The 26,725-nt window shown below is 52.5% G+C and overlaps 1 protein-coding gene across 7 annotated transcripts; it reads right to left on the bottom strand.

Annotated features, from left to right (window-relative positions):
• Nucleotides 1-258: 258 nt before the first annotated feature.
• On the bottom strand, nucleotides 259-26,524 carry NLGN3 (neuroligin 3). 7 transcript variants are annotated; one of them, XM_008973558.5, is made up of 9 exons: nucleotides 26,367-26,508; nucleotides 23,956-24,099; nucleotides 23,161-23,817; nucleotides 22,462-22,521; nucleotides 17,830-17,889; nucleotides 16,003-16,152; nucleotides 7,041-7,226; nucleotides 3,569-4,358; nucleotides 259-2,200 (listed from the first exon to the last, which is right to left on the bottom strand). In XM_008973558.5, exons 3-9 carry the CDS (start codon nucleotides 23,615-23,617, stop codon nucleotides 1,357-1,359), a joined length of 2,547 nt encoding a protein of 848 aa, XP_008971806.1. In that variant the 5' UTR covers nucleotides 23,618-23,817; nucleotides 23,956-24,099; nucleotides 26,367-26,508; the 3' UTR covers nucleotides 259-1,356. The 7 variants fall into 7 exon arrangements, with proteins under 7 accessions (XP_008971806.1, XP_003820194.1, XP_034806072.1 ...); XM_003820146.4 differs by lacking the exon at nucleotides 23,956-24,099 and having other exon boundaries at nucleotides 26,367-26,524; XM_034950181.3 differs by lacking the exon at nucleotides 23,956-24,099 and having other exon boundaries at nucleotides 23,161-23,304; nucleotides 26,367-26,497.
• Nucleotides 26,525-26,725: the final 201 nt, after the last annotated feature.

Genomic DNA, 26,725 nt, shown 5'->3' with positions numbered 1-26,725 from the left:
TCAGCTGCAGGAACCCAGCGCGCTGGGGGCAGGGGGATGGGAAGAGCAACCTGATTAAGATTGGAGAGGCCTTCATGCAGGGGCCCCCAACCCCCAACCCCGCACAGTGCAGCCCAGACTCAGCTTAAAGTATCAGCTTTAAGTATCAGCTTAAAGATACAGGAGGCAGGGGGAGGCTGCCTGATTGCCTGATTCCCAGCCCGCAGAGGCACCCTGTTCGGAGGTCTGTTGGGGCAAGGCCTGTGCAAGGGAGGCAGGTTGGGAGTGCTAACTGGATTTTTTATTTTTATATCAAGACACTGTGTTTAAAATTTTTACAAAGGACAAACTCCATGGGTTTCCGTTAGTGTTTTAAGAACTTTTCTTTAAAAAAAAAAAAAAGCCAACAACAACAAAAAACACCGCCTTTTTGAAAGAGAAATGACAGACACAAAAGACTGTAAAGAAAATGGGGCGAATTTCTGATAGCATTTCCCCAAGGGCAGAGGCAAAACCCAGATCAGACCTGGGGGCCCAATAGTGATGTGGCTTCCATAGTACGTTGTTCACCAAATCTAAGGTCACCTGGTCTGGCCAGGCCAATGCTGTTGGCCTTTGGGGAAGCAGGTCACCCTGCAGGCTCTGCAGCCCTCCACACGGACACAGAGAGAGTTGGAGATCTCTCCCCTACGGCCCTCCAGCTCCATCCAGTGCTAGCCCCTTTCTCCTTCCACCCCATGCTCTTGCTTAAATCTGTTTCCTTCCTGGGGGTCTTGTTCCTTGGTCTGATTGTGTGAGCACTGGGGGTCCTAGAGCCAGAGAGACCTTCGGGCCTGAAGCCCTCCCTTCCAGAGGCTCTTAGCACTCATGGGTTGGAAAAGCATTTGTTCCAAAATTAAAAAAGAAAAATCAACAAAACAAGACCCAGAAAAAAGACCAAGTCCTGGGGAGGAAGAGCTATCCTGCTCTTTAAAGCTCCCAAGTCTGGAGTTGGTCGGTGGTGCAGTTCCAAGAGAGGCCGAAGGCGAGCACCAAGGGGGTGTCCAGCTGTTGCTTTCAGGCCCCCCAGGAGTGTCTGTGGTCAGATTCAGGGAGCTGGCTTCAGCTGCTGTTTCATGGGTTCTCGGTTTACCGAGGACTCATCTGCGTCCCCATTTAAAGGGTTTGTTCAGGTTTACTTCCGTATTTGTGTTTTTGTACATGCGGGTGCATGTCCACATCTGTCTATGTTTGTGCAGGTGGATCTGCTGTAGGGTGTGGGTGCGTGCGTATACATATATGTGTGTGTGTGTCTGCGTGTGTGTGTGTGTGTGTGTGCATGTGTTCCTGGATCTGGGAGGGAGGGAGCCTGGAGATTGGCTGTGCTCTGAGTTGGAGCTATACCCGGGTAGTGGAGTGTGAGTGGGGCAGCCCGGTACTGTTGAACCCTGCGGCAAAGGTGTTATAGGGGTGCAATGTCTGCAGCCCTACCAGGGAGTTGGGGATCATAGTGATGGTGTTGGGGGTCATGAGTGGGATGTCATCCGGGGAGCGCCGCAGGGTCAGGGTGTAGTCGGGCAATGCAGTGAGGCGCAGCGTGTCATGGGGGGGACCGGCCTCACACTCGTGGTGGGTGGGGCCCAGTTGTAATGCTGCCAGCTCCTCCTCTGGAGCAGCTCCCAACTCCGGGGCCCCGGCTCCCCGCTGAGGGCTAGGCTGCCGCAGGGGCTCCTGGCGCCGTTTGTCCTTACGGTAGTAGAGGGCAGCGAAGGCCAGAACGTTAAGGAACAGGAGGGAGGCCCCCACGGCGATGGTGACACTTAATTCAGTGGAGTAGTCACGAGGGTTCTCCACCAGGAGTGGCCCTGCATCCTGGTCCCCGTTCCAGGACCCCTGGGCATTCTCGTTGCTGTAGGCAGGTGAGATGGCTGGCCGCTTGGTGCTCCAGGTCTTGCCATTGGGCCTGCGGGTGATGTGGGAGCTGTGGGTGGTATCCGGAGGCGGCACTTTGGTGGTGGTGGACGTATAGTGGAACATGTCATGCAGGTTGTATAGGTGGGGCACCAGATGTTTCCAAAAGGCCACCTTAGTGGCCCGGTAATGATCTCGGACCCTTGGTTTCAGCCCGATGTGAAGGTAGAGCTGGTCTCGGGGATTGTATTTGGACCAGGCCACTTCCTCAAAGCGGTTGGCCTTGGTGTGAATGAACTTGGTGTCCTGGGGGACCGGCTTGTTGGGATCCCTGAAATACCACATGGAAATCTGGGGTCACCACTCTATCTGGATGAGGAAAAGGCCCAGCATTTTTCCTCTGACAGCCAAACCTCTTTCCCAGTTTAGAACTTCCCACCATTTCCATCTTTTTCAGGGTCCCCTGCTCTGCCCACACCTGCTTCTTCCCCAGGGCTTGAACTCCTATATCCTCCTTCCCGGCGCTCATCCCTTAAGATTAAGGCTATAGATGCTTTTTCTTTGCACATGCTACTGAGCATTTATCAATCTTTTCAGCTGCCCAATTTTGCCAGGAGCCCCCTAATAAAGGCTCTTTCTTTTATTAAGCAAGCAGAAGTTGCTGAACCCGAAGTCTCTTTTTCTTTCTTTCTTTCTTTCTCTTTCTTTCTTTCTTCCCTTTTTCTTTCTCTCTCTCTCTCTTTCTTTCTCTCTTTTTTTTTCTTTTTTTTTTTTTTGAGACAGAGTCTCGCTCTGTCGCCCAGGCTGGAGTGCGGTGGGGCAACCTCGGCTCACTGCAACCTCTGCCTCCTGGGTTCAAGCAATTCTCCTGCCTAGGTAGCCGGGACTACAGGCACCCGCCACCACGCCTGGCAAATTTTTTGTATTATAGTAGAGACGGTGTTTCACCATGTTGGCCAGGCTGGTTTTGAACTCCTGAGCTCAGGCAATCTGCCTGCCTTGGCCTCCCAAAGTGCTGGGATTACAGGCATGAGCCTCCGCGCCTGGCCCTGAAGGCTCTTTCTGAAGTACTGCATTCCTATTTCACATAGCCTGTGACCAGCTAACCTTGAATCCCATAGTGTGTGTGTGTATATGTGTGTGTGTGTGTGTGTGTTTAAGATAAGGTCTCGCTCTGTCACCCAGGCTAGAGTACAGTGGCGTGATCACAGCTCAGTGTAGCCTCACCCTCCGGGGCTCAAGTGATCCTCCCACCTCAGCCTCCCAAATACCTGGGACTACAGGCATGCACTACCATGCCTGGCTAATGCTTTTTCTTTTAGAGACAGGGTCTTTCTATGTTGCCGTGGCTGGTCTTGAACTCCTGGGCTCAAGTGATCTGCCTGCCTTCGCCTCCCAAAGTGCTGGGATTACAGCCGTGAGCCACTGGGCCTGGCTAAATCCCATAGTTCTTCCAGTAACTCTCATTCCTTCCTAGTCCCGATGCTAACTGAGTTCTGAGCCTCAACAACATTTTTGAAGGAAGGAAAAATGGCATGAAAGACTCAGGAAGGGGAGATAGGAAGATGAGTGAAGGGGTACCAAGCAAGATTTTGGGAATATCTTAGGAAGGGATATGATGGAAGAGGTTTAGCTAGAGGAGCAGAGGGGAGGGCATGCTGGGGTCTCAAAGAGGAAAAAAACCCTATTTTCTCCTTACCCAGTCTTGGCAAAGTTGGTCCAATAGGTCATGACGACAGCACTGAGCATAACATCATTCTTGGAGAAGTTGCAGGGGAAAAGGTCAGTGGGGCCTACCATAGGAACCCCAAAAACATAGGGTACTTCATCCCCATGAGCTGCATCTGACCAAGCAGGCTTCATGAGGCTCTGGCAGTGATGATAGAAGGCGTAGAAGTAGGTAGGCGAGCCGTAGCGGGCATGCAGATCGGCTGTCACCACTGAGGGCTCCACCCACTGGTGGTCAGTGAAGAGTGCCACCAGTGTTTTACGGCGGGTCTCAGGGTTGTCACGGTCTGCCCAGTCTGTATACATGAACTTGATGGTCTCTCGCAGGGTGTCCTTACCCTCAGGATAGCCATACAGATTGTCCACAAAATTGGAGACGGAATAGTCAAAGTCAGTGCCAGAGACACCATCCTCAGGGTCCACCACCCCTTCCACAAACTTGAGACCCTCGCCCTGGTTGACACCTAGCATGATGTCATAGTTGAGGAACTCGCCCTGCTCCATGAGGATCTCAGGGTCATCAGGAATGACATCACCATCAATCACAGGGCCAAAGGCCACGTGGTAGCGGGCTGGCTGGATGTCCTGCTCTACCAGCTCCTTGGCACTCTTTTGCCGAAGACAGTCCACCATATCCACGGTGTCCAGCACATTACAGCCCACTTTGTCTGCCAGCAGGCTGGTGTACTTCACTGGTTGGTAGTTCACAGCCCAGCTGGACAGAGCAGAGCCACTTTGGATGATGGCTCTCTGGAAAAGGCCTACAGAAGACAGGTAGCGCCAGGTCAGATCTGTCGTGTCACACATAGCCATAAATCCCTTCATTCCTTTGTCACTGAGGCTGCCCCATGGTTTAAATGGGCTAGGAAGGGGGAACAACTCTTTTGGCAGGGGATGATGTAGGGCCAAAGGAGGGGTTGCTGAACCCCTTCCTTGATGGCTTCCACCATCCCTTCCCTGTCCTGGTGCGATGGCTGGTAACTTAGGGGTTAAGGCAATGTCAGGAAGAATTAACCCCTTGAATCCCAGACATCAGCCCCCTTATGCCGCCTCTCTTTATCTCTCCTTGTCTTCCCCTCTTGCTTCCTGCCCAGCTGGGCCCAGCTCCGTGCCAGCGCACCACCAGGGAGCTGGCACTTGCACCACAAAGGAGTCTTTTTCATGAGAGATGAGAAATGCAGGCAGGCAAGAGCCCCACATTCTGAGGGCTTGGGGAAGGAGCCCAAGGGCAAAGGCCTTGGGGTCTGAAAGTCTCCAGGGAACCTGTGCTCCCCGTCTGTGGTCTCCACTGAGACTTTGTTTTTTTTTTTTTTTTTGGAGATGGAGTTTTGCTCTTGTTGCCCAGGCTGGAGTGCAATGGTGGGATCTCGGCTCACTGCAACCTCTGCCTCCCAGGTTCAAGCGTTTCTCTTGCCTCAGCCTCCCGAGTAGCTGGGATTACAGGCACCCGCCACCACGCCCGGCTAATTTTGTATTTTTAGTAGAGACGGGGTTTCACCATGTTGGTCAGGCTGGTCTTGAACTTCCGACTTCAGGTGATCCACCCGCCTTGGCCTCCCAAAGTACTGGGGTTACAGGCGTGAGCCACCGCGCCTGGCAGAGACTTTCCTTTTATCTGAAGCTACCGATACTTCAAATTCAGATTTTCCCCTAGCAGAGAGGGAGCCAGTCCCCCAAACTCAAAAAGAAGATAATTTTCCCCTCTAGAAAAAAAAAAGGATATCATTCTCTCCCTGGCCCCAACATTCCCAAGGGAGAATTTGTCCCTCAGGCACATAATTCCATTCCTTTAAGAGAAAGCCAGTTTGCATGAGTGGAAAGAGAGGGAAAGAAATGATAGATTACTACTTAAAAGACAGCCTCATTTTCCCAAAGATTATTCTCCATGCATCAATTACAGAAAAACAGAGAGAACAGATCTTTAAAGAAGTCAAACCTCGGCCAGGCACAGTGGCTCATGCCTGTAATCCCAGCACTTTGGGAGGCCGAGGTAGGCAGATCGCTTGAGCTCAGGAGTTTGAGACCAGCCTGGGCAACATGGCGAAAACCTGTCTCTACAAAAAAAATTTATCCCCAAAATTAGCCGGGCATGGTAGCATGCACCTGTAGTCCCCAGCTACTCTGGGGGCTGAGGCAGGAGGATCACTTGAGCCTGGGAGGAACAGGTTGCAGTGAGCTGTGATCACACCACTGCACTGGGGGACAGAGCCTGGGGGACAGAGCGAGATCTTGTCTCAAAGAAAAAAAAGAAGTCAAACCTCCAGAGACACAGGCCCCCTATGAGACAAAGCATAGCACCACTCCAGGAAAGGCTTTCTTCTCCTAGGGGAGGAGTCCCCAGTCAGAGGAGGCACAGAACATCTTTTCAGGCCAAGGCACCCTTGCAGCCCGTCATTTCGCCCTCCTTTGGGGAAAAAGGGAAGATTCCTGTTCCCACTATGGTCACCTAGGAACACAGTCTCTCTCTTTAGAGATGCAGATCCCACCTAAGTCTTCCCTCACCAGGGTAGTCCCTGGAGGGGCAAAGACAGAATTTCTAGGTCAAAGAAGGTGGTTCTTCTCTCTGAGAGAGACAGAACTTCTTCAAGAGATGGAAAGTCTTCCTGTGAGAATGTCCCTAACTCAGGGGGTTAGTGTTCAATTAAAAAAGAAAAAAAGCATCCTCGCTCACAGATTTCCTTACTTCAGAAAAGGGCACCTATTTCAGGAAGATCTTTTCTTCATGAGAAGCTCAGCTTTGCCTCTCAGAGATAGAATGTTCCCAGTAGTCCAGAGGTGGAGAAAACATTTCCTGCCGAGCAAAAAGGACCTATTCTGCTCTCTTGGAAGGGTCACTGGCAAAGGGACCCACCACAAGGAGAGAGGCCAAAAATGAGAATCTCCCCGGCAGCTTGCACAGTCGGGGAGAGGTCTGGAGTCTGATAATAGACCATCATCCTATGGAAGAAGCCCACCTCGCGGGTTAGTGACTCTCATTTCAGACCCACTTCCCCCTCTAGGATGTTTCCCCTCTTGTACAGACTTGTTCTTCAGAGAGAAAGGCAGAGAATGGATGTTTCTTAGACCTAGAAACCAATTTCCACCCTATATCTCTACTGTGAAGTAACATGTCCTTCCCATGCTGAAAGATCCTCCCCAACCCCTGTCAAACTATTGTCCTCTGAGGGGACAATTGTTCTATTCCCACTCCCCCAAATAAGACTCCCACATCAGAAGGAGAATCTTGCTTTCCCGGGACATAAATGGGATTCTCTTCCTTCCCTCTCCAGCTTTGGGAGAAGTACTTCTCCCAGAGAAACATTTCTCTTCCACTTCTTGCCAAAGGGATACCAAGCTGGTAGAAGAGAGCTGGCCGATTCCCTTGGATGCCCTGGGGCATGGATGGGGCATGCTGGGACAGCCGGCACTTGGCTAGTTCATGTTTTGCCCCACGAGTTACTCACCCTCTGAGTGATGTGACAACGTGAGGAGGCTGACGCAGGATGCACCAATGCCCGAGCCAAAGACAGTGATCCGGCGGGGGTCTCCCCCGAAGAAGGCAATATTCTCGCTCACCCAGCGGAGGGCCTGGATCTGGTCAAGGAGCCCATAGTTGCCCTTGGCAGCCTGATCTCCAGTACTCAGGAAACCTGGATTCAACAAAGGGCATGAAGACAATGAAGGCAGAGGGATGGAGGATTTGGGTGATGACGGCAGGCAGGGTCAACAGGGGAGGTGGGAATAGAGAATGAGCACGCAGTGTAGTTCTTCCCACATAGTTAACTTAAACCAGTGCTCCTTTCTGCAATGTCCAGCATCGTCAACAGAGGAGGGGTCAGCTCCCTGCCTCCCACCTGTTATCCAGCTTGGAAGGAGGGGTCTGCAGACCATTTGAAGTGCATGCCTCCAGGTGGGAGACAAACTGCAGAAACTGCAAATGTCCAGAACTCAGCATTCTCTGCCCTGATGTACTATTGGGGACCTTACCCTAACATCTGGCAAGATAGAATGGAAACCCTGGAGTCAGACGGTCCTTGATTTGAATCCTGGCTCTATCACATCTTAGTCATGTAGCCTTGGGCACTTAATTTAAAATCTCTGGGCCATAGTGTCCTCTTCTGTAAAATGGGGATAAAAATACCTCACAGGGTTGTAACAAGGATAAAATGAACATAAGCATCTATAACATGCTGGGCACATTGCAGCTCTATAGTTACTTCTCTTTCCCCTTTCTTCTCTCTCCAAAGGAAGTGTAGATGATCCCAAGAGGCAACAATCCCTAAGCTCTCCTTGCCCTTCCTGTTCAAATCAGTCCCTCTCCACTTCCTTCCGGGGCCTCGATGGCCCCCTTCCCCTCATTTTCAGGGCAGGTCCTCATTTCCCTCCCTTGGAGGCCTAAGGAATCAGAAACTCTGGGGTGGGGCCTAGCAATCTGTGTTTTTAACAAGCTCTCCAGGTGATGCTGATACCTGCCAAAGTTGAGAAACCACTGGGTCAGACCATCTTTTTCATCTGGTGGAGAAATGGGGAAGTAGCGCAGTGCGTTACCACAGAAACAGGTCTTCCCGCCCCCCCACTGGAATTTGCTGCTGAGGAGACATGTCACCATGGAGACTACCTTCCCACCCACCTGCTGGGATTTGCTGCTGTGGAGACTTGTTGCCATGGAGACTACCTTCCTGCCCACCTGCTGGCTATCCCACAGAGATGTCCTATATTCCCCCCTACTCTGCTTCCATTTTAGACTGAGCCTGCGGCCTTATTTCATCTCTCTTCCCTGAATCCTTGGGTCCCTTGGAAGGCTCTGTCTTCTCCTGCCCTAGGCTTTTGGAAGAAGTCTTTGGAGGTGGGTAATTGTGAAGCTCCTACACATTGGAAACCCACACTTGGATCAGTATTTTTTACTCCCCAGTTAAAAGCTCATTCACAGCACCTGGAATCAACTTTGTGAGAGGCCATGTTGGAGAAGACTCCCAGAGCTCATGGGGAGTTCTCTGGCGTCCTTGCAGTCCATAGGCAGAGGCTGAATTCAAATAGACTCAAGCAGTCACAAGACCTCACCACTGTCTTTCTCAAGTCCTTCTGTACCTAGCTTCTGCAAAAGAGCTCATCTCATCCTCTTCAAGTGTGTTATTAATTTACCTCTGGTACAATTAAGTATGTAAAGTACTTAGTTATTTCTCCCGGGCCCTAGTCACAAGTCCTCTTTAGCCCCAGGTTCCAGAGGAGGAAATGAGAATGAATTAGAGAAAGCCTGCATGAGGATGAAGAAGGAACCCTTGCTCTTCCAGACAAGGAAATCAGCTTTTCCTTTGCGTGGCCCATTCAGAAATTGAAGCTGCTCCTTTGAGTCTTAAAAACTTGGCCGGGCATGGTGGCTCACACCTGTAATCCCAGCACTTTAGGAGGCTGAGGTGGGAGGATCACTTGAGGTCAGAAGTTTGAGACCAACCTGGCCAGTGTAGCAAGACCCTGTCCCTTTTTGTTTTTAAAACAAAACAAATTAGCCAGTTGTGGTGGTGCATGCCTGTGGTCCCAGCCACTCAGAAGGCTGGGGCTGGAGGATCACTTGAGCCTAGGTGTGAAGGCTGCAGTGAGCTGTTATTACCCCACTGCACTCCAGCCTGGGGGACAGAACGAGACTCCATCTCTAAAAAAGCAACCAAAAAAAAAAAAATCCCTCAAAACCCCAACTCTGTTGACCATGATCCAACCCAGCTGCCCAAGCCTTGGGACCCTCTGGCAGAAATCACTGTCCTTCTTTTAGTCCTCCCTCCTCTCTCCTTCCCCTGTATTCTCTTTTCCTTTTCTTTCATTTAGGCAATAGTGGTCTTGGCTTCAGCCTTTGCCAAGGCATCATTTACTGAAATGTGTCAAACATGCCTGCCCTAATCAGCAGGCAAAGCCTGCATTTGGATGTAGTAGAGCAGATTTCTCCAATGTACCAATTTCCTGGGTTAGGAACAAAGGCCTGAAAGGGCTGGATGGAGGATTTATTTATTATTTATTTTTTTTTTTTTAGAAGGAGTTTCACTCTTGTCGCCCAGGCTGGAATGCAATGGCATGATCTCGGCTCGCTGCAACCTCCGCCTCCCAGGTTCAAGTGATTCTTCTGTCTCAGCCTTGCGAGTAGCTGGGATTACAGGTGCCTGCCACCATGCCTGGCTAATTTTTGTATTTTTAATAGAGATGGGGTTTCGCCATGTTGGCCAGGCTGGTCTTGAACTCCTGACCTCAGGTGATTGGATGGAGGATTTGACCATCACTCTCTGCTCTCTCAGATCCTATGAGCCTCTGGTTAAGGGGCCCCGAAGCATGTGGATGATGCCATGTCAATGATCCCTACTCCATGAAGAGTCCTGCTTGAAATGCTATCTCCAGGCCAGGCGTGGTGGCTCATGCCTGTAATCCCAGCACTTTGGGAGGCCAAGGCGGGCAGATCACCTGAGGTCTGGAGTTTGAGACCAGCCTGGCCAACATGGAGAAACCCCATCTCTACTAAAAATACAAAATTAGCCGGGCTTGGTGGCATGTGACTGTAATCCCAGCTACTAGGGAGGCTGAGGCAGGAGAATCACTTGAACCTGGGAGGCGGAGGTTGCGGTGAGCCGAGATAGCGCCATTGCACTCCAGTCTGGGCAACAAGAGTGAAACTCCATCTCAAAAAAAAAAAAAAAAAAAGAAAAGAAAAAAGAAATGCTATCTCCAACAGGCTCAGGAAGATGACAGCAAACCTGACCAACCACAAGCACACAATATCTGGCATTCTGGGAGAGGTCACTCACTGCTAGTTCCCCAGTAACTCAACCATCCACAGAAACCATGTGAGAATGAAGGCTGAAATACTAAACTCCATAAACTGTCAGAATAAATCGGAGCCAGTCTCCCTGGGCCCAAGTTTATACTGCAGTTCATGGTAAACTGCTCGTCAACAGAAGATGGGGAATCTGGCAGATTGTAACAAAACCAGATATTTGTGTCACTCAAGGCTTGATGTTTACTGGGTTTTCGGTTTGCCTGGAGGGTACCTGAGCAAGCATGTAGGATTCAATTCTGGAACCTGGAGTAAAACTTGGCAAGTGCCTGCTTCCTCAGCCTCAGGGATTTCCACATCCTATATCCTGCTGGAGTCCCTTTCTTTGTTGGCTTCAAGCCCAGTGGGGCCTTCTCAAATAATAGCTACCCCTCTGCCTTGGAGAGGATCCATGGATTAGCCTGTGACATTCTCAACATTCATGAATCACCCAAGATATCTAGAAAAGCACCTTAGAGGCCGGGCGTGATGGCTCATGCCTGTAATCCCAGCACTTTGGGAGGCCGAGGCAGGTGGATCACCTGAGGTCAGGAGTTCAAGACCAGCCTGGCCAACATGGTGAAACCCCGTCTCTACTAAAAATACAAAAATATGCCGGGTGTGGTGGCAGGCGCCTGTAATCCCAGCTACTTGGGAGGCTGAGGCAGGAGAATTGCTTTAACCGGGGAGGCGGAGGTTGTAGTGAGCCGAGATCATGCCATTGCACTCCAGCCTGAGCGACAGAGCGAGACTCTGTCTCAAAAAGAAAAAAAAAAAAAAAAAAAAGAAAGAAAGAAAGAAAAAAGAAGAAAAAAGATAAGCACCTTAGAGTGAACCGCCTGATGGGTTCAGTGCTCAGGAAAGCTGATGGGAAGGAGAGTGAATGAATGCCTGTGACTGGGGTCCAAAACAAACCACCTGTTCTGGGATGCTTTGGGCAACAAAACAACAAAGGCCCCACTACACAGGAAAATTCCCCGCCGGGCGCAGTGGCTCACACCTGTAATCCCAGCACTTTGGAAGGCTGAGGAGGGCGGATCACCTGAGGTCAGGAGTTCGAGACCAGTCTGGCCAACATGGCGAAACCCCCGCCTCTACTAAAAAAAAAAAAAAAAAATACCTGGGCGTGGTGGTGCGCGCCTGTAATCCCAGATACTCCAGAGGCTGAGGCACGAGAATCGCTTGAACCCGGCGGCAGAGGTTGGCAGTGAGCTGAGATTGTGCCACTGCACTCCAGCCTGGGTGACAGAGCAAGACTCTGTCTCAATAAAAAAAAAAAAAGAAAAGAAAATTCCCAAGCATCAGGGACAAACCCATGTTCTACATCTGGTGTCAAGAGACAAAAACAAACATCTTATATGTACCCGGCATCCAATACGGGCTTATTGATTATATTTGTGTTCCAGAACAGGAACTGAAGGGTGTGCAGGAAGTGGTGAGGAACTTCTGAGCAAATCTCAGTGTAGGACTCCTTCTGAGTTTTCGGTGATATTTGATCATCAACTGCTTAAGCTCAAAGAATGTTCCTGCGCTCTAGATGTGCTGTTCTGGTTATCCAAATGACGGGGCTGTCAAGTGCGAGTTCTTAACCTGACTTTCATGGATGAACTTAAGGGGGATCTGTAAAATTGTTTTTTCTTTCTTTCTTTTCTTTTCTTTTTCTTTTTCCTTTTCTTTTTTTTTTTTTTTTTTGAGATGGAGTCTCACTGTGTTGCCCAGGCTAGAGTGCAGTGGCACGATCTTGGCTCATTGCAACTTCCGCCTCCCAGGTTCAAGCAATTCTCCTGCCTCAGCCTCTTGAGTAGCTGGGACTACGGGCGCGTGCCACCATGCCCAGCTCACTTTTGTATTTTTAGTAGAGACAGGGTTTAGTTGGCCAGGCTGGTCTTGAACTCCTGACCTCAGGTGATCCACCCACCTCATCCTTCCAAAGTGTTGGGATTACAGGCGTGAGCCACCACACCCGGCCCTGTAAAATTAAGTGTGTGTGTGCGCACATGCATGTGTGTGCACACACGCATGTGTGCATTGTTCCAGGGGAGAGTCCGTAGCTTTCATCAGAATCTCAAAAGGGTCCAAGATGCCCCCAAAGGTTAAGAACTTCTGGTGTAGAAGCTTAAGGATTAGAGCAGCTGAAGGACTGTGAAGTAATCAGCAAATCAGGATATCATACGGAATGCTCACCAGCGACAGCCTTCTGTGCGGCCCACAGTTCCCAACTGACACTGTGGAGACTTCACATCCTACGTGAAATGCCGAGTCTCTCCCCAGATCCTAAGTCTCTCCTTCTGTCTCCTCTCTGCTTCCTCTCCCTGACTCTCTATTGTCCTCTCCTTTTCTTCTCTTCCTTGCTTTCTCCTCTTTCTCTCCCTCTTTTCCATGCTCTCTTTCTTCATTCCTAGCTGCTCTGAAGCATATTTTTAGTATTCTTTGTATTTTCCAATAAACCTTATAGAATGGAGCATTGTGTTTATATTTTTTTAAGCAGCTGAGCTGAGTGTTTTCTGTCACTCTAAGAAAAGAAAGTAGCAAAATTACTTTTGGCTTTGAACTACCGTGTACATGTGTCTGCATATCTGTTTGTGATTACATTTGCGCGTTCATTCCTCTCTAGAAACTGTGCAGCCCAGCCGGGCGCGGTGGCTCACGCCTGTAATCCCAGCACTTTGGGAGGCCAAGGCAAGTGGATCACTTGAGATCAGGAGTTCCAGACCAGCCTGGCCAACATAGCGAGACCTTGTCTCTACTAAAAATACAAAAATTAGCTGGGTGTGGTGGTGCACACCTGTAATCCATAATCCCAGCTGCTCGGGAGGCTGAGGTGGGAGGATCACTTGAGCCTGGGAGGTCAAGGCTGCAATGAGCCATGGTTGCACCACTGCACTCCAGCCTGGGTGACAGAGTGAGACTCTGTCTCAAAAATTAATTAATTAATTAATTAAAAAAAGAAAGTGTGCAGCCCTAGTGTGTGGGTTTCCAGCCACCTTCATGGTACCATGGTACCATGGTACCAGGACAGAACAGCTTACAAGAGCCTCACCATGGTGTCTGAGGTGATGCAGAAAGACAGAGGGGCAGGAGCAGAACCATGACATCCCAACATCCCAAGCCTACCAGACCGTGGGGAGGCCAGCGTGAATGGCCTGCATGCTCCATATTCAGTCTCCCGGGCGCCAATGAAGGGGACACCGACTTTGCTTTTTTAAAGGAGCATCATTTCTGCAGTTTGAACCCCAAAAGAGTATCTTCCTATCTCACATAGTATTAATTGTAAGCCAAGAGAAGATTGCCGTTCTGCGCATACAACTGCACCCAGAAGTGAAATGCAGCCCCGGAGCCTCTGAGATTGGAACTGACAAAGCAATATAGTCAAGAGAAAATTAAGGGCCAGGCGTGGTGGCTGATGCCTGTAATCCCAGCACTTTGGGAGGCTGAGGCAGGCAGATCACCTAAGGTCAGGAGTTCGAGACCAGCCTGGCCAACATGGTGAAACCCTGTCTCTACTAAAAATACAAAAATTAGCCTGGCATGGTAGCGGGTGCCTGTAATCCCAGCTACTCAGGAGGCTGAGGCAGGAGAATCACTTGAACCCGGGAGGCGGAGGTTGCAGTGAGCCAAGATGGTGCCATTGCACTCCAGCCTGGGCGACAGAGTGAGACTCTGCCTCAAAAACAAAATAAAAATAATAAATAAATAAATAAATAAGCAAATTAAAATAAGGCCCTTGAGGTGGGAGGATGATCACTTGAGCTCAGGAGTTCAAAACTGGCCTGGGCAAGAGTGAGACCCTGTCTCAAAAATTAAATGAAAATAAAATAAAATATGGTCGTGTCCCCTAGTTAGCCATGGAATAAGCCATGCCTAACTGCTGGTTTAGCACCCATATGCCTACAGACCTGACCAAGAGCCTACACTCCCGCTGAAACTCTTCCTCCAGAAAGAAGTTGGCTTCTTCATGCCACTACAGGGATGCGGGGCTTGGGGGAGCATGAGCAGGGCCCTGTGTGCTTAGTCACCCTCTCTGAGGCACTCATTTACCTCAAGACTTTGGCCATAGATAGGCATGGGTGGTCACCAAGGAAGGTACAGGGTTCAAGGGCAGCCTAAATGACTGACACAAGCTTGTGCACAGCAGAGAATGCGGGGGTGGGGAGGTGTATGGGTGCATATGAGGAGGCATTTGGGCAATGAGTGCATATGCATGGGAGTATGTGTGTGATGGGTGGGAGTGTGCAGGGGACATGCTTAGAGTACAAAGAGTGTGTACGTGTGCATATACGGGGTAAGGAAGTGTGGGGAGACTTGGGGGATGCGGTTGGGCCTGGGTAGAGGTGTGTGTGCATGTATGGATACAGATGCAGCCCCATGTACACGGATGTGTATATATTTGTGGGGTGGGGTGAGGGGAGAAGTGCATGGGTGTGTGCTGGGTGTACATATACAGGCTGTGTATGGAAGAGTGTGCGCATGTATACGCGTGCATGCATATGTGGATGTGTGTGTGGGGGAATGTATGTGTAGGGGAATGACATAAGGGCAGTGTGTGGGATGTATGTAGATGTGGATATGGTGTGTGTGTAGTATCTGTGTATGTGTGGGGTGGGACAGTGTGGACAAACAGGTAAGAGTATATGTGTGTAGGGAAGGGGAATATTTGTTTGTGTTTCTGAGGAGATAGTGAGGGACAGGTGTGTGTGGTAGTAGGTGGATGTGTAAAGTGGATGTGGAAGTAGGGTGTGCAGGGGGATACGGGCGTGTGTAGGTATTTGTGGGGGGTGGGTGGAAGGAATATTTATGTACATTTAAGGTGTATATGTGTGGAGTTTGGGTGTGGACATGGATGTGCAGGGTGTAGGTTTTTGTGTGGGCTGTAAATATGGGGGTAAAGTGTGAGTGTGGGTGTGTATGCGTCGTGGGTATCGGTGTAGATGTGGCTACAGAGACATGGGGAGAAGTATATGAGCATGTGTGTGTGTATATGCAGAGGGTGAGAGCCATCTGCGGGGTGCAGACGTGGAGTACACAGACCGTGTGGGTATGTGGATATGTGTTCTGGAGAGACCATGTGAATGGAGTTACCTGGAGTGCTAGGAGAATGTGTTTACATGTGAGGGGCCTGGAGATGTGAATGTGGGGCTAGGTGTGTGTACTTTATGGGGGTGAGTGAGAAATCACCGTCTTCCTGCAGGTGCATGGCGGGGTGGATGTGTAAACACATGAAGGTAAATAGGTGTGTGGCCATGGAGTGGACTGGAAGGAATATCTGTGCATGTGTGGGGTGTTTAGAGATGTGGGGCGGGTGGGTAGAGGTGAAGACAGGACAGTGGAAAATCGAAGCATCCTACAAAACTCAGCCAAGTCAAAGTCTGGAAGCAGAGACCTGGCTTGGGACCTGAGAGAAGGTGTGAAGTTTGAATTGAATTTCTGGTGGCATCTAAACCTTCCAAGAAAGGGCCTGGGGATATGGGGAAGCCCCTAGCATTTGGGTAGGGGCCAGAGGATAACACCATTTTGACTGTGGTTATTAGCACCAGCTAGAGAAGCAAGGCTATCTGTTTTTAAATTCTCCAGCATTCTTTCCTCCCCCCTTGCGAAGCCAGTCTTCCTTCCAGGCACCAGGCAGGGAACCATACCTAGCACTCCAACCCGATAGTTGAGGGTGATGACGATGACATTGCCATAACTGGCGAGGACGCTGCCATCAATCATGTTGCCTGTCCCTTCCATGTAAGAGCCTCCGTGGATGTAGACCATGACGGGTTTAGCACCACTGTCCCGGATGTCTGCAAGGAGAAGGGGTGAGACACAGGCTGGGTGGGATGCCCTTGCTCCCCCACCCCTGCCAGCCCAGGGGGTGGGTGCGGGCAGCAAAGCTATCCCAGGTGCCAGGACACCACCGCCATCCCTGAGGGCAGGACTCATGGGGTTGCTCAACCTGGAGCTCAAGCATCAGCCCGAGACAGTGGGGCTTCAGTGATATTTTTAAAGGCTCTGGTTTCAAGTGCCTCCCAGCTGAAGGCAGCCAGGCATGTGATACAGCCAGGCCTCAGTGGGCCATGGCTGGGCCCTGGGCGCGGGGGGCAGCAGAAAGAGGAAGGGCTGGTCCTTTAGCCACATCAAGTGAGTCGCTACCCTGGGCACCCAGGAGTCCTGGGACCTGACATGGCTTTAGAGAGCAGGAGCTGGGGAGCCCTGAAACCCCCAAGACTAGACCAGTTACATGGAAAAACGGCCATTGGCAGCAGCTGGCCCCCCAGTGCAGACAGAGACAAGAGGTGTGGGAATAAGGGGTGGCACAGGGAGAGAACAAGGAAGGATGTGGGAAAGGGGAGTGAATGGCAGAGATAGGGTGGGGGGAACCTTGTTGACATGGTTTCTTAGCCATGTGCCCATTTCCCCATTCTCCCTGGGCAGACTTAACCAGAAGCATTGGGGATGGGGAAGAACTAAGAATGACAGAGCCTGCTCCCAGTCAGCACCAAGATGAAGATGGAGCCTCCCCAGAGGCCATTCAACAAGGGACCATCAAGCGGCTGCTCCCGAGCCCAGGCGGCACGGCATCAGGGCTGGGGCAGTCAAGAGAAGGCTCCAGGCCTGATCACCTCCGCCTGTAGCCTGTCAGTCCGTGAACTGGACCAATACTCTCTGCCATGCCAGCACAGCCCTACCCATCACCACTGGGCCCCCCTGAGCTGCCTGGCCCCTTCAGGGCAGAGGGGCAGGGCCAGGGCATGGAGGAGGAAGGGAATGCTCTCTGCTGCGGAGCAAACAGAACTTGTTTCTCCAAGGAGGAAGGCTGGTCCGATCATTGCCCAAGGATCTTATGCCATCTATTGATGGCTGTGGTGTCCTGGCCTCAGCCTGGCATTTTAGCCCATTCTTTCTGGCCTTGTCTTGTACCTACTGCAGCCCCTAGCCCCGAGACCATCTCTCTCTTTTCTAGAAGGCTGGGGAGGTTCTGGTGCTGCTTTTCCAGCCCCTTTGGTTGTCACTGCCTCACTCCCCAGTTCACCATCCTGCGGGGCCCCTCTCCCAGAAGCCAGGCTCCCTGTGAGACACAGGGGTCTCTTCACTGAAACACAGGTAGTCTCCTTGCCGTTCCGTTGTCTTTGTCCTCTCCCCGCCCTCAGTGGTCCTGCTTTCTCTCCACTCTCCCTGCTGCTCAGTAGGGGCAGGTGCCTCTGAACCACAGAAGATGGGGAAGGGGCGGGAGACCCAGGCAAGGAGGATGTCCTCCCCATGGCTCTGCTTGTGGTCCCCTGCTCCTGCCAGCCATGTCCATCACCCCGGAACTCCCAGTGGCCAACAGGGCCAAAGACAGATGAACAGCCCAACGGCCTTGTACAGGAACAGAAACACACCAACGGACAGACAGACAGACAGACGGGGCTTCTCCCCATCGAGAAGGGGAGGGGCTCTGTGCCATGCACCAGCCGCCGCGCCCTGCAGCCCCCAAATACCTTCATCTTCATCCCCGTCATTATCCGCTAAGTCCTCGCCCTGTTTCTTAGCGCCGGATCCTGGGGACCAGACACGGGGAGACACAACAGCACAGAACAGAGAACAAAACAGAGAGAGAATTCAAAAACAGCATGACTGCAGTGTGGCCCAGCAAGCCAGCTCCGGGCCTGGGCCCAGGACAGGCAGGAGGGATGGCAAGAACTGAGGGAATGGGTGGGCTGAGGCCCAGACCTTCATCAGGATGATGGTGTTGCAGGCCCCTGCTGTGCTGGCCTCTCTGCACCGCCTTGCCCCGCCTCCTTGTCCCCAACAGCCCATCTCAACCAACTACCTTTCCAGTGAGGAAGGAGGTAGCAGCAAGTGGGCCAGGGCACAGAGCCAGAGACCCTCTCAGGGGAAGGATTCATTCTGGGTGGAAGGGGCTGCTTGTGTGTACACAGGCAGGTCGAGCTGGAGAGCAGGGTCAGGTACCAAGGGTGAGGGGTGACACTGCCAGCAAGTGTGGAGGTTGTGGATACGAGGTACTTAGGGCAGAGACGTGTAGAGGGACCCCAGGCCTGAGCTCCTGGGGCCCAGTGGGCAGGCTCAAGCTGGGCCTCAGCTGACCCTGATTCCCACAGGAGAAAATGGGAGATGAAGCTTTCCCTCTGGTCTTCCTTGTTGGAGCCCCTGCTCTGGTTAATGGCAAATGGGGTTCCTGCCCACAGGAACCAGTGTTGAGAGCAGCAAGCATTGCTCTGAGATGTAGAGAGAGCCAGAGAGGGAGAGAGGGACAGAAGAAAGGGGAAGAGGAGAAAGGGATGGTGAGAGAGAGAAAAAAAAATAGAAGAGAAATAAAGAGATAGGAATAATGGTCACAGCTCCAACCATGTACTGAATATTCACCATGTGCCAGACACTCTGCTTCTGCCATATTGTTTGATCCTTACACCCCAGTGAGATAGGTCCTATCATTATTACTGTTTCACTGATGGGGAAACTGAGGTTCAGAGGGGTAAAGTGACTTGCTCAAGATCACACAGCTAGGAAGTGCTAGAGGTGCGATTCACACCCAGGTCTGCTTGACTCCAAAGCCCATGGTCTTTCCACTGCATCATGCCACCTTTCTGGGGTGGGGGAAAGGGGAAGGGAGGGAAGAAATAGATGAGAAAAGCAGTGGGGCATGTAGGGGGAGAGAAGGGGCAAGGAGGGGAAGAGAAAAAAGAAGAGACTAGAGGTGAGAAGGGAGACATTTAGGATCTGGGGCTAAGCTGGCACAGATTCTCCTTCCTGTTCTAAGGAGGCTAGAAGTGCATCCTGGCAATGGCTGTGGAGGGAGAGGACCGGCTGTCTGGATGCTGGTCAGTGTGTGGAAACAGAGGGGGCTGTGCTGCCAACCCAGGCATCTATGACATCAGATACCCTCAGCCTGGAGGGAGTAAAGAGCCCTCTTTCCCAGCCGGTCTGGACTCTGATGACTAGATTTCCTTACAGCCATTCATCAAAACAGGAACTGCCCTCATCCTACAAAATGGCTTTTCAACCAGGACAAGAGCACAGCTCTAGGGGAGAAATTGCCTCTGGCTCCCTGAACTTCCGGTGGCACCTACCGTCTTAACACATTAGCTCAACACCTGCCAGTGCTGTCCTCAGAAACCTTAATGGGACATGGGCATCATCCCTCACACTGCGGACAGCCTACCAAACGGGAAGGAATTGCTCATCCCCAGACACGAATTCCTTCCAACTTGATGGGGTGGGGTGTTGGGGAGATGGGGCAGGTCTTCCCCAGGAAACCCTTCATTTCCCATCATCGCTGACTTAGAAGATACGTCCCTTGTGAATCCCTCTGAAAGTGTTCCTGGGTTGCTGCATTGTCTCAGCCTCCTTCACACAGGTGCCTCTGCTCCTTCAGCCTGGCACTTGCTGAGCAGCTCCTAGCTGCCATGCCTCTCACCCAGGCCAGCCTGACTGCCGACCACCATTCCCAGACCCTGCGCCGCTGAGGGATCCCAGCCAGGCTGGTCCCCAGACCTCTGCACACCACAACCCTAACGACCTCCGGGGATGGGTCTCCCTCAAGAGGCGGGATTTGTCACTCTTCCAAATGGCCACCAGGTCCTGGGTAGGGAACTAATTTGAACAGTGAAATGACCAAATGCCTTCCCTTGCACTGTCTGGAACCCACTTCCTGATTGGCCCATGGGACTTAGGGAAACCAGCTGAGTTTTTTTTTTTTCTTTTTTTAGATGGAGTTTCAGCCTTGTTGCCCAGGCTGGAGTGCGATGGCACCACCTCGGCTCACTGCAACCTCCACCTCCTGGGTTCAAGCGATTCTCCTGCCCCAGCCTCCCAAGTAGCTGGGACTACAGGTGTGTGCCACCATGCACCTGTATTTTTAGTAGGGATGGGGTTTCACCATATTGGCCAGGCTGGTCTCGAATTCCTGAGCTCAAGTGACCCACCCGTCTTGGCCTCCCAAAGTGCTGCAATTATAGGCATAAGCCACCGCGCCCGGCCAAACCAGCTGAGTTTTAATACAAGGCTAAGAGCTTCTTCAGAGCAGTGATTAGGCCTTTAGTCATTTCTAAATCTTTCCTCTACCTCACATCCCTCCACATCCCAACAACACCTAGCACATGGCCTTGCCCACAGTCAACAATCACGATTGGTAAATGTGCATGTTTGAGCCGGGGCTTCCAGTCTGCTCTCTGGCCACACTCTCAGGGCTGGACTGGACAGCCCAAGGCTCTTACTGGGCGATCATTCTTCCTAAGAAATGGTTAATGTGAATGCCATCTCTCCTTCAGGTTTTTTTCTTTTCTTTTCTTTTCTTTTTTTTTTTTTTTTTTTTTTTTTGAGATGGAGTCTCGCTCTGTCGCCCAGGCTGGAGTGCAGTGGCACGATCTCAGCTCACTGCAAGCTCTGCCTCCTGGGTTCATGCCATTCTCCTGCCTCAACCTCCCGAGTAGCCAGAACTACAGGCGCCCGCCACCGCGCCCAGCTAATTTTTTGTATTTTTTAGTAGAGACGGGGTTTTGCCGTATTAGCCAGGATGGTCTCGATCTCCTGACCTCGTGATCCACCTGCCTCGGCCTCCCAAAGTGCTGGGATTACAGGCATGAGCCACCACGCCCGGCCTCTCCTGCAGGTTTAAGAGACCTTCTTCCTGAATTCATTTACAGGCTAATGGAATGCTAAGGCCAGAACTGTACCCTACCAACCTCAGATGTGGAAACAGAGGTTCTTGAAGGACAAGACTTGCCTAAGGTCTCACTGTGAGTTGGCAGCAGAGCTGGGACTCAGGCCTTGTGCTTCCCAGACCTGTACTCTTTCTGCAGCACCATGATGCTTCTGAATTACACAAAAAACATCAATTGCCTATGGTGTGTGAGGTCCTGGGTGGGGTATGGGGCTGTGGTGAAATACTATCCCTACAGCAGCGGGTCTCACTCCATGCTCGGGTGTGCATTAGAAGCGCTCAGGGCTCATGTTCAACATATAGATTCCCAGGCTCTGCCCCCAGAAATTCTTATTCAGTAAGGAGCACCCCATCCCAGAAATCCTGGCAACCCCATTCTGAGAAACTCTGCCCTAGGACATCAAAGGAAAACAAACTCCCAGCTTGCCAGAGGGTTGTAGGGATCAAGCTGTGATTTTTCCACCTGTTCCTTAGGCTGTTACTGTTCCAATTCTCCCCAGCCCAGCCACATCTCACCATTTTTTTTGAGTTGGGGAGATGGGAATGAGCAGATGGGAGTTGCTTCTGTGTGCTACAGTGGAAAGAACACGCCCTGAGGGTCAAGAGACCCAGGTTTTGGTCCCAGATCTGCCACAGACCAGCGACGGGGGCCTTGAGCAGCAGCAAGTCACTCCCCTGGGCCTGTTTCCTCATCTGTAAAATTGGGATACTGATTCCTGCCTTAGACGCTTCCAGAGATACAGGGAGGATTCTCTAAGGTAAATGCCAAGGCACTTTACAGAAAACATGAAGCGATATTCCAACAGGAAGAATTATACAGGGGGAGAAACTCCTCTCAGCATGAGGGTAAATTTAAAATTCAGGATCTTTTGCCTCCTTTAAAGTCCATAGTTCCCAGAGACCCCCAAGTTCTGCCACCAGAGCAGCCTGGGTCTATCAGCTACACTCTGGCCAGAGGTAGTGGGGTGGGAGACAGAGGTGTGTATGGCAGGAGTTACTAAACCTGTGTACACGTTTGGTCTAAGCTTCAGGGTGGGAAAATTGAGTCTAGACTTTCAATCCAGGAGAAAGAACACAGAAGGGATGGTCTTCTGGCTCCACCCACTAGGAAAAGGGTGGAGCCTCTGGCTCCATCTTGGCTTCCTAGAGTTTCTCCTGAGGTGTCACCGAGAGAGCCACTGGCTCTGCCTTTGGCACACACTTTAGGGTGGAATTTGGGGCTGGGAAGATTGGAAGAAATAGGGTTGCTGCTTCTGCTCTGAGCCTGCCTTAGGCCACCAAATTCTCCCTGCAAGGCAGCCAGGGCCCTCAGATGAGGTGGTGCTTATGCCTGCTTACTGCCCCCTGAGCCTGGGCTACTTGGAGGAAGGCTGGGTCCTGGGGGCAAGGGCAGGTGGGCAGGCAGCCCTCCCTCTCTCTCTCTCTCCCTCCCCGCCGGCTCGCTACCTACCTCCTTTCCTACAAATTTTCTTGTTGGGCTTTCGGGCGCATTCCTTGGAAATCCGCTTTACTGTAAAATGAATAAAAAACTAAAAAATAACAGGAGGCCTCTGCCCAGGGGCATGCACCCCCCACCCCCCAGGCCCCAAGAGCTGAGCTGCTCTGCAGGCGGCACATGGCAGAGAGCCTGTCCCACCATCTCCTTGTTTCTGTCACTTACCTTAGTGTGACCCCCGCGGGAGGAGGCATCAGCTAGTGAAAGAGGAGGCACCTAAGCATCACCCACCAGGCTTGCCGCCCCGCCCCCCACACACCCAGTGCCCTTGGCCACACACACCTACCACCTTTCGAAGCAGGTGGAATGGCAACAGGGGGGCCTGGTGGAGCCAGCATCCTCCCGCGGGCAGCTGCCAGCCGTGACCCATACTCCCCCAGGGGACCCCCATCCAGCACTGGACCTAGACCCGTCAGAGCTCTCAGGCCGGGCCAGGCCCCTCCTGGCAACAGTGTCACTCACACATGGGAGCTCGGACAATGCTGGGAGAGGGAAGAACAGGGAGGGGGGTGGGAGGCCAAGCAGAGTGATGGTTAGAAGCATTTTCACAGACAGACAGATGCATGCTGCAGGGCACACAACCACATGCAAGCCACAAACACAGCAGGGCAGGCGGGAGGCAGGGAGGGCACAGTGCCTGGCCGCAGCACTCACCATCCTCCGTCGGCACATAGACGTTCAGGTAGAGACAGTCTTCGTTGGGCTCCTGGATGTAAGTAGCGACGATATCCAAGTTGGCAGTGAACCAGACCGGCAGCATGACTTCGGGCACAGCTGTGTGGATGTTCTGGGGGCACACTGGGGGAAAGTGTGTGGCGTTCCGGATGCCCGACCAGGATGGGGGTGGTTCAGGGGGCAGGAAACGTTTCTCGCCGATCGGGGGAGCTGCGTAGGGCACCCCCAGGTATTGGTCCACAGGCCCCAGGATCTCACTGGGCAGTGGTACTCGGGCACCCCTTAGCTTCCCAAAGTGAGTGTTGACTGTGGGTGCTGGGGCCTGGGTACTGGCCCTCAGCGCCAAACTGAGGAACCACAGGGTGAGGCACAGGCTCCTGCCAACCGTGGGCTTGGGGCTCAGGGACAGCGAGGGCGGGCCAAGCCGCAGCCACATGTTCCGGGCAGGGGGACTGGCAGGAGAGGCAGACTCCAGGGTCACAGCATCAGCCCAATAGGCAGCCCCTTCATGGCCACACTGACTTGAACCTCAAAACTGAGCTCTCGAGGGACACCTACAGGTGCCCAGCAATGTAGAGAGCAGGTCGTCCAAGCACCACAGCTTCAGAAAGGGGACTCCCTCAGGGCCAGACAGGCCTGTGGAAAGAGGGAAGTATGCGTCATCCAAGATGGTCTGGGAGGGCAACAGAGTTGGTCTTTGGGGGCCCCGCTGGGCTTGGGCTATTCTCTTATAGGTAGGAGAGGTTTCACATGCCCAGGGGCCCAGGGACTCACAGATGATCCACTGCCAATCAGAACCATTCTATGTGCCTGGCCATGGCTGGAAAATCCAAGGGGTTTGACAGTGACAGTTGTTGCCACTGCAAGTTCCCGGTGCCCAACTTCAATTCCACAGCCAAAGGGGTTCATCAGGGTCGGCTGGAGCCAGTAGCATGTGACAGCCAGGGGGTGGGGAGAAACAAAGATGGAGCTCAGGTCCCCGGGCATGCTGCTTGAACAGAGCTGTGTAGCCCTTGGGACCTGGTAAGCCCACACAGGGACCTCCACTTCAGGACAGGGTGGGATTGTCAACCTCACTCCGGGACACTAAGACACAAGAACAGAAAGCAGCAAATCGGCAGAGTCCCACAGAGAGACTCCCTCACCCTCAGGCAGGGCAGAGGGCGGGACAGCCATTCACCGGAGTCCTCGGACCCTCCTGCGCCCCTCCTGTACATTTCTCCTCAGCCCTCACTGCTCCCAAATCCTTAAGCCTTGGTCCTTTCGGTTGGCTCTCTCTTAATTCACACCGAATTCCAGAAGTGAGGCAGAAAGAGTTCTGCCTAGCACCCTAGGCATTGTGGATGCTCTTCCGGTGTATTATAAAATAAACAACGGAGCATGGGGAACACATATTCAGAGACTCATAGAAATAAACTCATAAAGACTCAAAGAGGGAATGAGAGAGACCAAGCCAGGATCACAGACACTGCGATATTCACTCACAGAGACATATATTCCAAACCCACAGAGATCCCCTCATATAGTCCCACATTCTGAGACAGAGCACCTCACACAGCCAGAGCCTCACAGAGTGATACATTCAGAGACACATATAGAGACTTACTGAAATATAATCACACATACCCGCATAGGTAAATATCCAGACACATGCAGCATAATGGTGACACATAGGTGGAGACAGAAACAGAAATAGCAACACACTCAGACACATAGGCCTTCTGACACAGTTACACAGTCAACACATAGACACAGGCACACACAGATACTCCCGCATGCTCCCGCACACACACGCACACACAGGCACACTCACGCCACATGCACATTTAGTTTTCCTCCATTTCTCCCGCCTTCCCAGATTGCAGGCCTGCTCCTTTAAGAACTGGCTGAAGGGGTGGGGGAGGGAGATTGGGAACGCCCGGCAATCAGCCACCACGAGAGGGGAATGAGAATGTGTGTGTGTGTGTGTGTGTGTGTGTGTGTGTGTGTGTGTGTCTGTGTGTGTGTGTGAGAGAGAGAGAGAGAAGAAAAAGGAAGAGGAGGGAGGGCGGGTAAAGTGGCTAAAGGGGTGGGGGCTCAGAGGAAATGAGGAAATGGGGAGCAAAGTATGGGGGGTAAGATCCCAGACACTGCCCAGAATGCACCCGGGTGTGGGGAGGAGGGGAAGGGGAAGGAAGGGGTAGGAGTAGGGAGGTGGGGCAGGAGGGAGTGGGTGGGTGTGTGTATTGGGGGGGGCATAGTCCGCAGCTGAGTTCACACAATCCCCCCATTCACCGTCTCCATGGCAACTCCAGGGCACAGACCGCTCATTCACACAGCTTCCCCACCAGCAACCCCCCCACATTAACCCCCTCGGTGCTGCCCCCACCCCACAAATTCCATTAACCCTTTCGGGATGCCCCCCTCTCCAGTAACCCTTCGGCGCCAAATGCCAAATTCTCCTTTGAGTCAATTCCCTGCAGCCCCTCCTCCGTGAACACCTAGACAATCGGACCGACCCCCAAACGCCCTCTGTACCCTAGGACCCACTGTGAATCCCCAAGGCCAAGATCTCCATCCTGGTCCAACTTGCAATTTGGGAGAAGACAAGGGGAGGCAGCAATGCCGGGGATGAGAATGGCATCTCGGGGTACTTTTGGGGCTGCAGCGGTGCTGGGCGCGGGGCATTGTGCAGGAATGGACCAATATTGAGAACTGCAGTATTGGGGGCTACGAGGGCTTGGAATGGATTGGGGGATGGAGTTGCACTGGAATAGGGGAGGATAGGATAAAGGCCTCCATTGGGTGGGGGGGCTGCAGATAGTGGGGGAGGGAGCCTGGCTATGAGATGCTATGATGGAAGGGGGATGGGGCTGCACTGCAGGGGAGGGGGGACTGGCAATGTGCAATCCCGGGATGGGGCTGGGGGCCCTCAATAGGGGTATTTTGATGAGCATGCGGGATGGGCTGTGGAAATAGAGGGACCATGGGCGGGAGGATGTTAGGGATGCGGGATTTAGGGAGGAGGTAGAGGAGAGAACAGAAGCGGGGGAGGATCGGGGGTCAGGGGTGCCGAGGGAGAACATGGGGTTGAGAGGGATGGGGGCCACTGGCTGGGGAGTGGAGGAGCCTGGGATTGGGAGGGGTTAGGATGGGGGCAAGGTATGGGCAGCTAGAGGATGAGAGACCGGGGCAGGCGGCCTCACCTGTTCCCCGGGCTGCTGCAAGCGACTGAACCGGGCCACGGACCACCCATATCGCCTCCAGGCCAAGGGCTCCGCACCCGAATCCCCGAGATCAGCTCTCCGGCAGCCTGGCTGCTGTGCCCGCGCACCGAGGGGGCGCGCTGCGCGTGCCCGGACACGGGGGGGCGCGGTCCCTGCCATTAACTCCTTTTGTGCCAGAGATGGCTCAAGTCCTGGGGCATGGCCCAATTCCCCCCATGCTCAGGCACGTTCCGCTCCCTCTCTCTCACGCGGGCGCACACACACACCTCAGATTGCAAGCTATCAGACAGGTGATCTTCCAGGGCAGCTAGCCCAAACTTTACCTGCAAAGCTTGAGA

The sequence above is a fragment of the Pan paniscus genome, chromosome X, assembly GCF_029289425.2.
Source record: "Pan paniscus chromosome X, NHGRI_mPanPan1-v2.0_pri, whole genome shotgun sequence".
Lineage (NCBI taxonomy): Eukaryota > Metazoa > Chordata > Mammalia > Primates > Hominidae > Pan > Pan paniscus.
Note: the sequence above shows the minus strand (reverse complement) of the source record. Positions and strands in the feature narration are given on the sequence as shown.

Excerpts from the sequence above, each read along its gene's own strand:
- NLGN3 (XM_003820146.4), bottom strand. The coding sequence starts at position 23,617 with ATGTGGCTGCGGCTTGGCCCGCCCTCGCTGTCCCTGAGCCCCAAGCCC. Across the intron at positions 17,890-22,461 it reads GAAAATTTGTAGGAAAGGAG|GATCCGGCGCTAAGAAACAG; the intron begins GTAGGTAGCGAG and ends TCTGGTCCCCAG. Across the intron at positions 4,359-7,040 it reads GTTGTCACATCACTCAGAGG|GCCTTTTCCAGAGAGCCATC; the intron begins GTGAGTAACTCG and ends TGTCTTCTGTAG.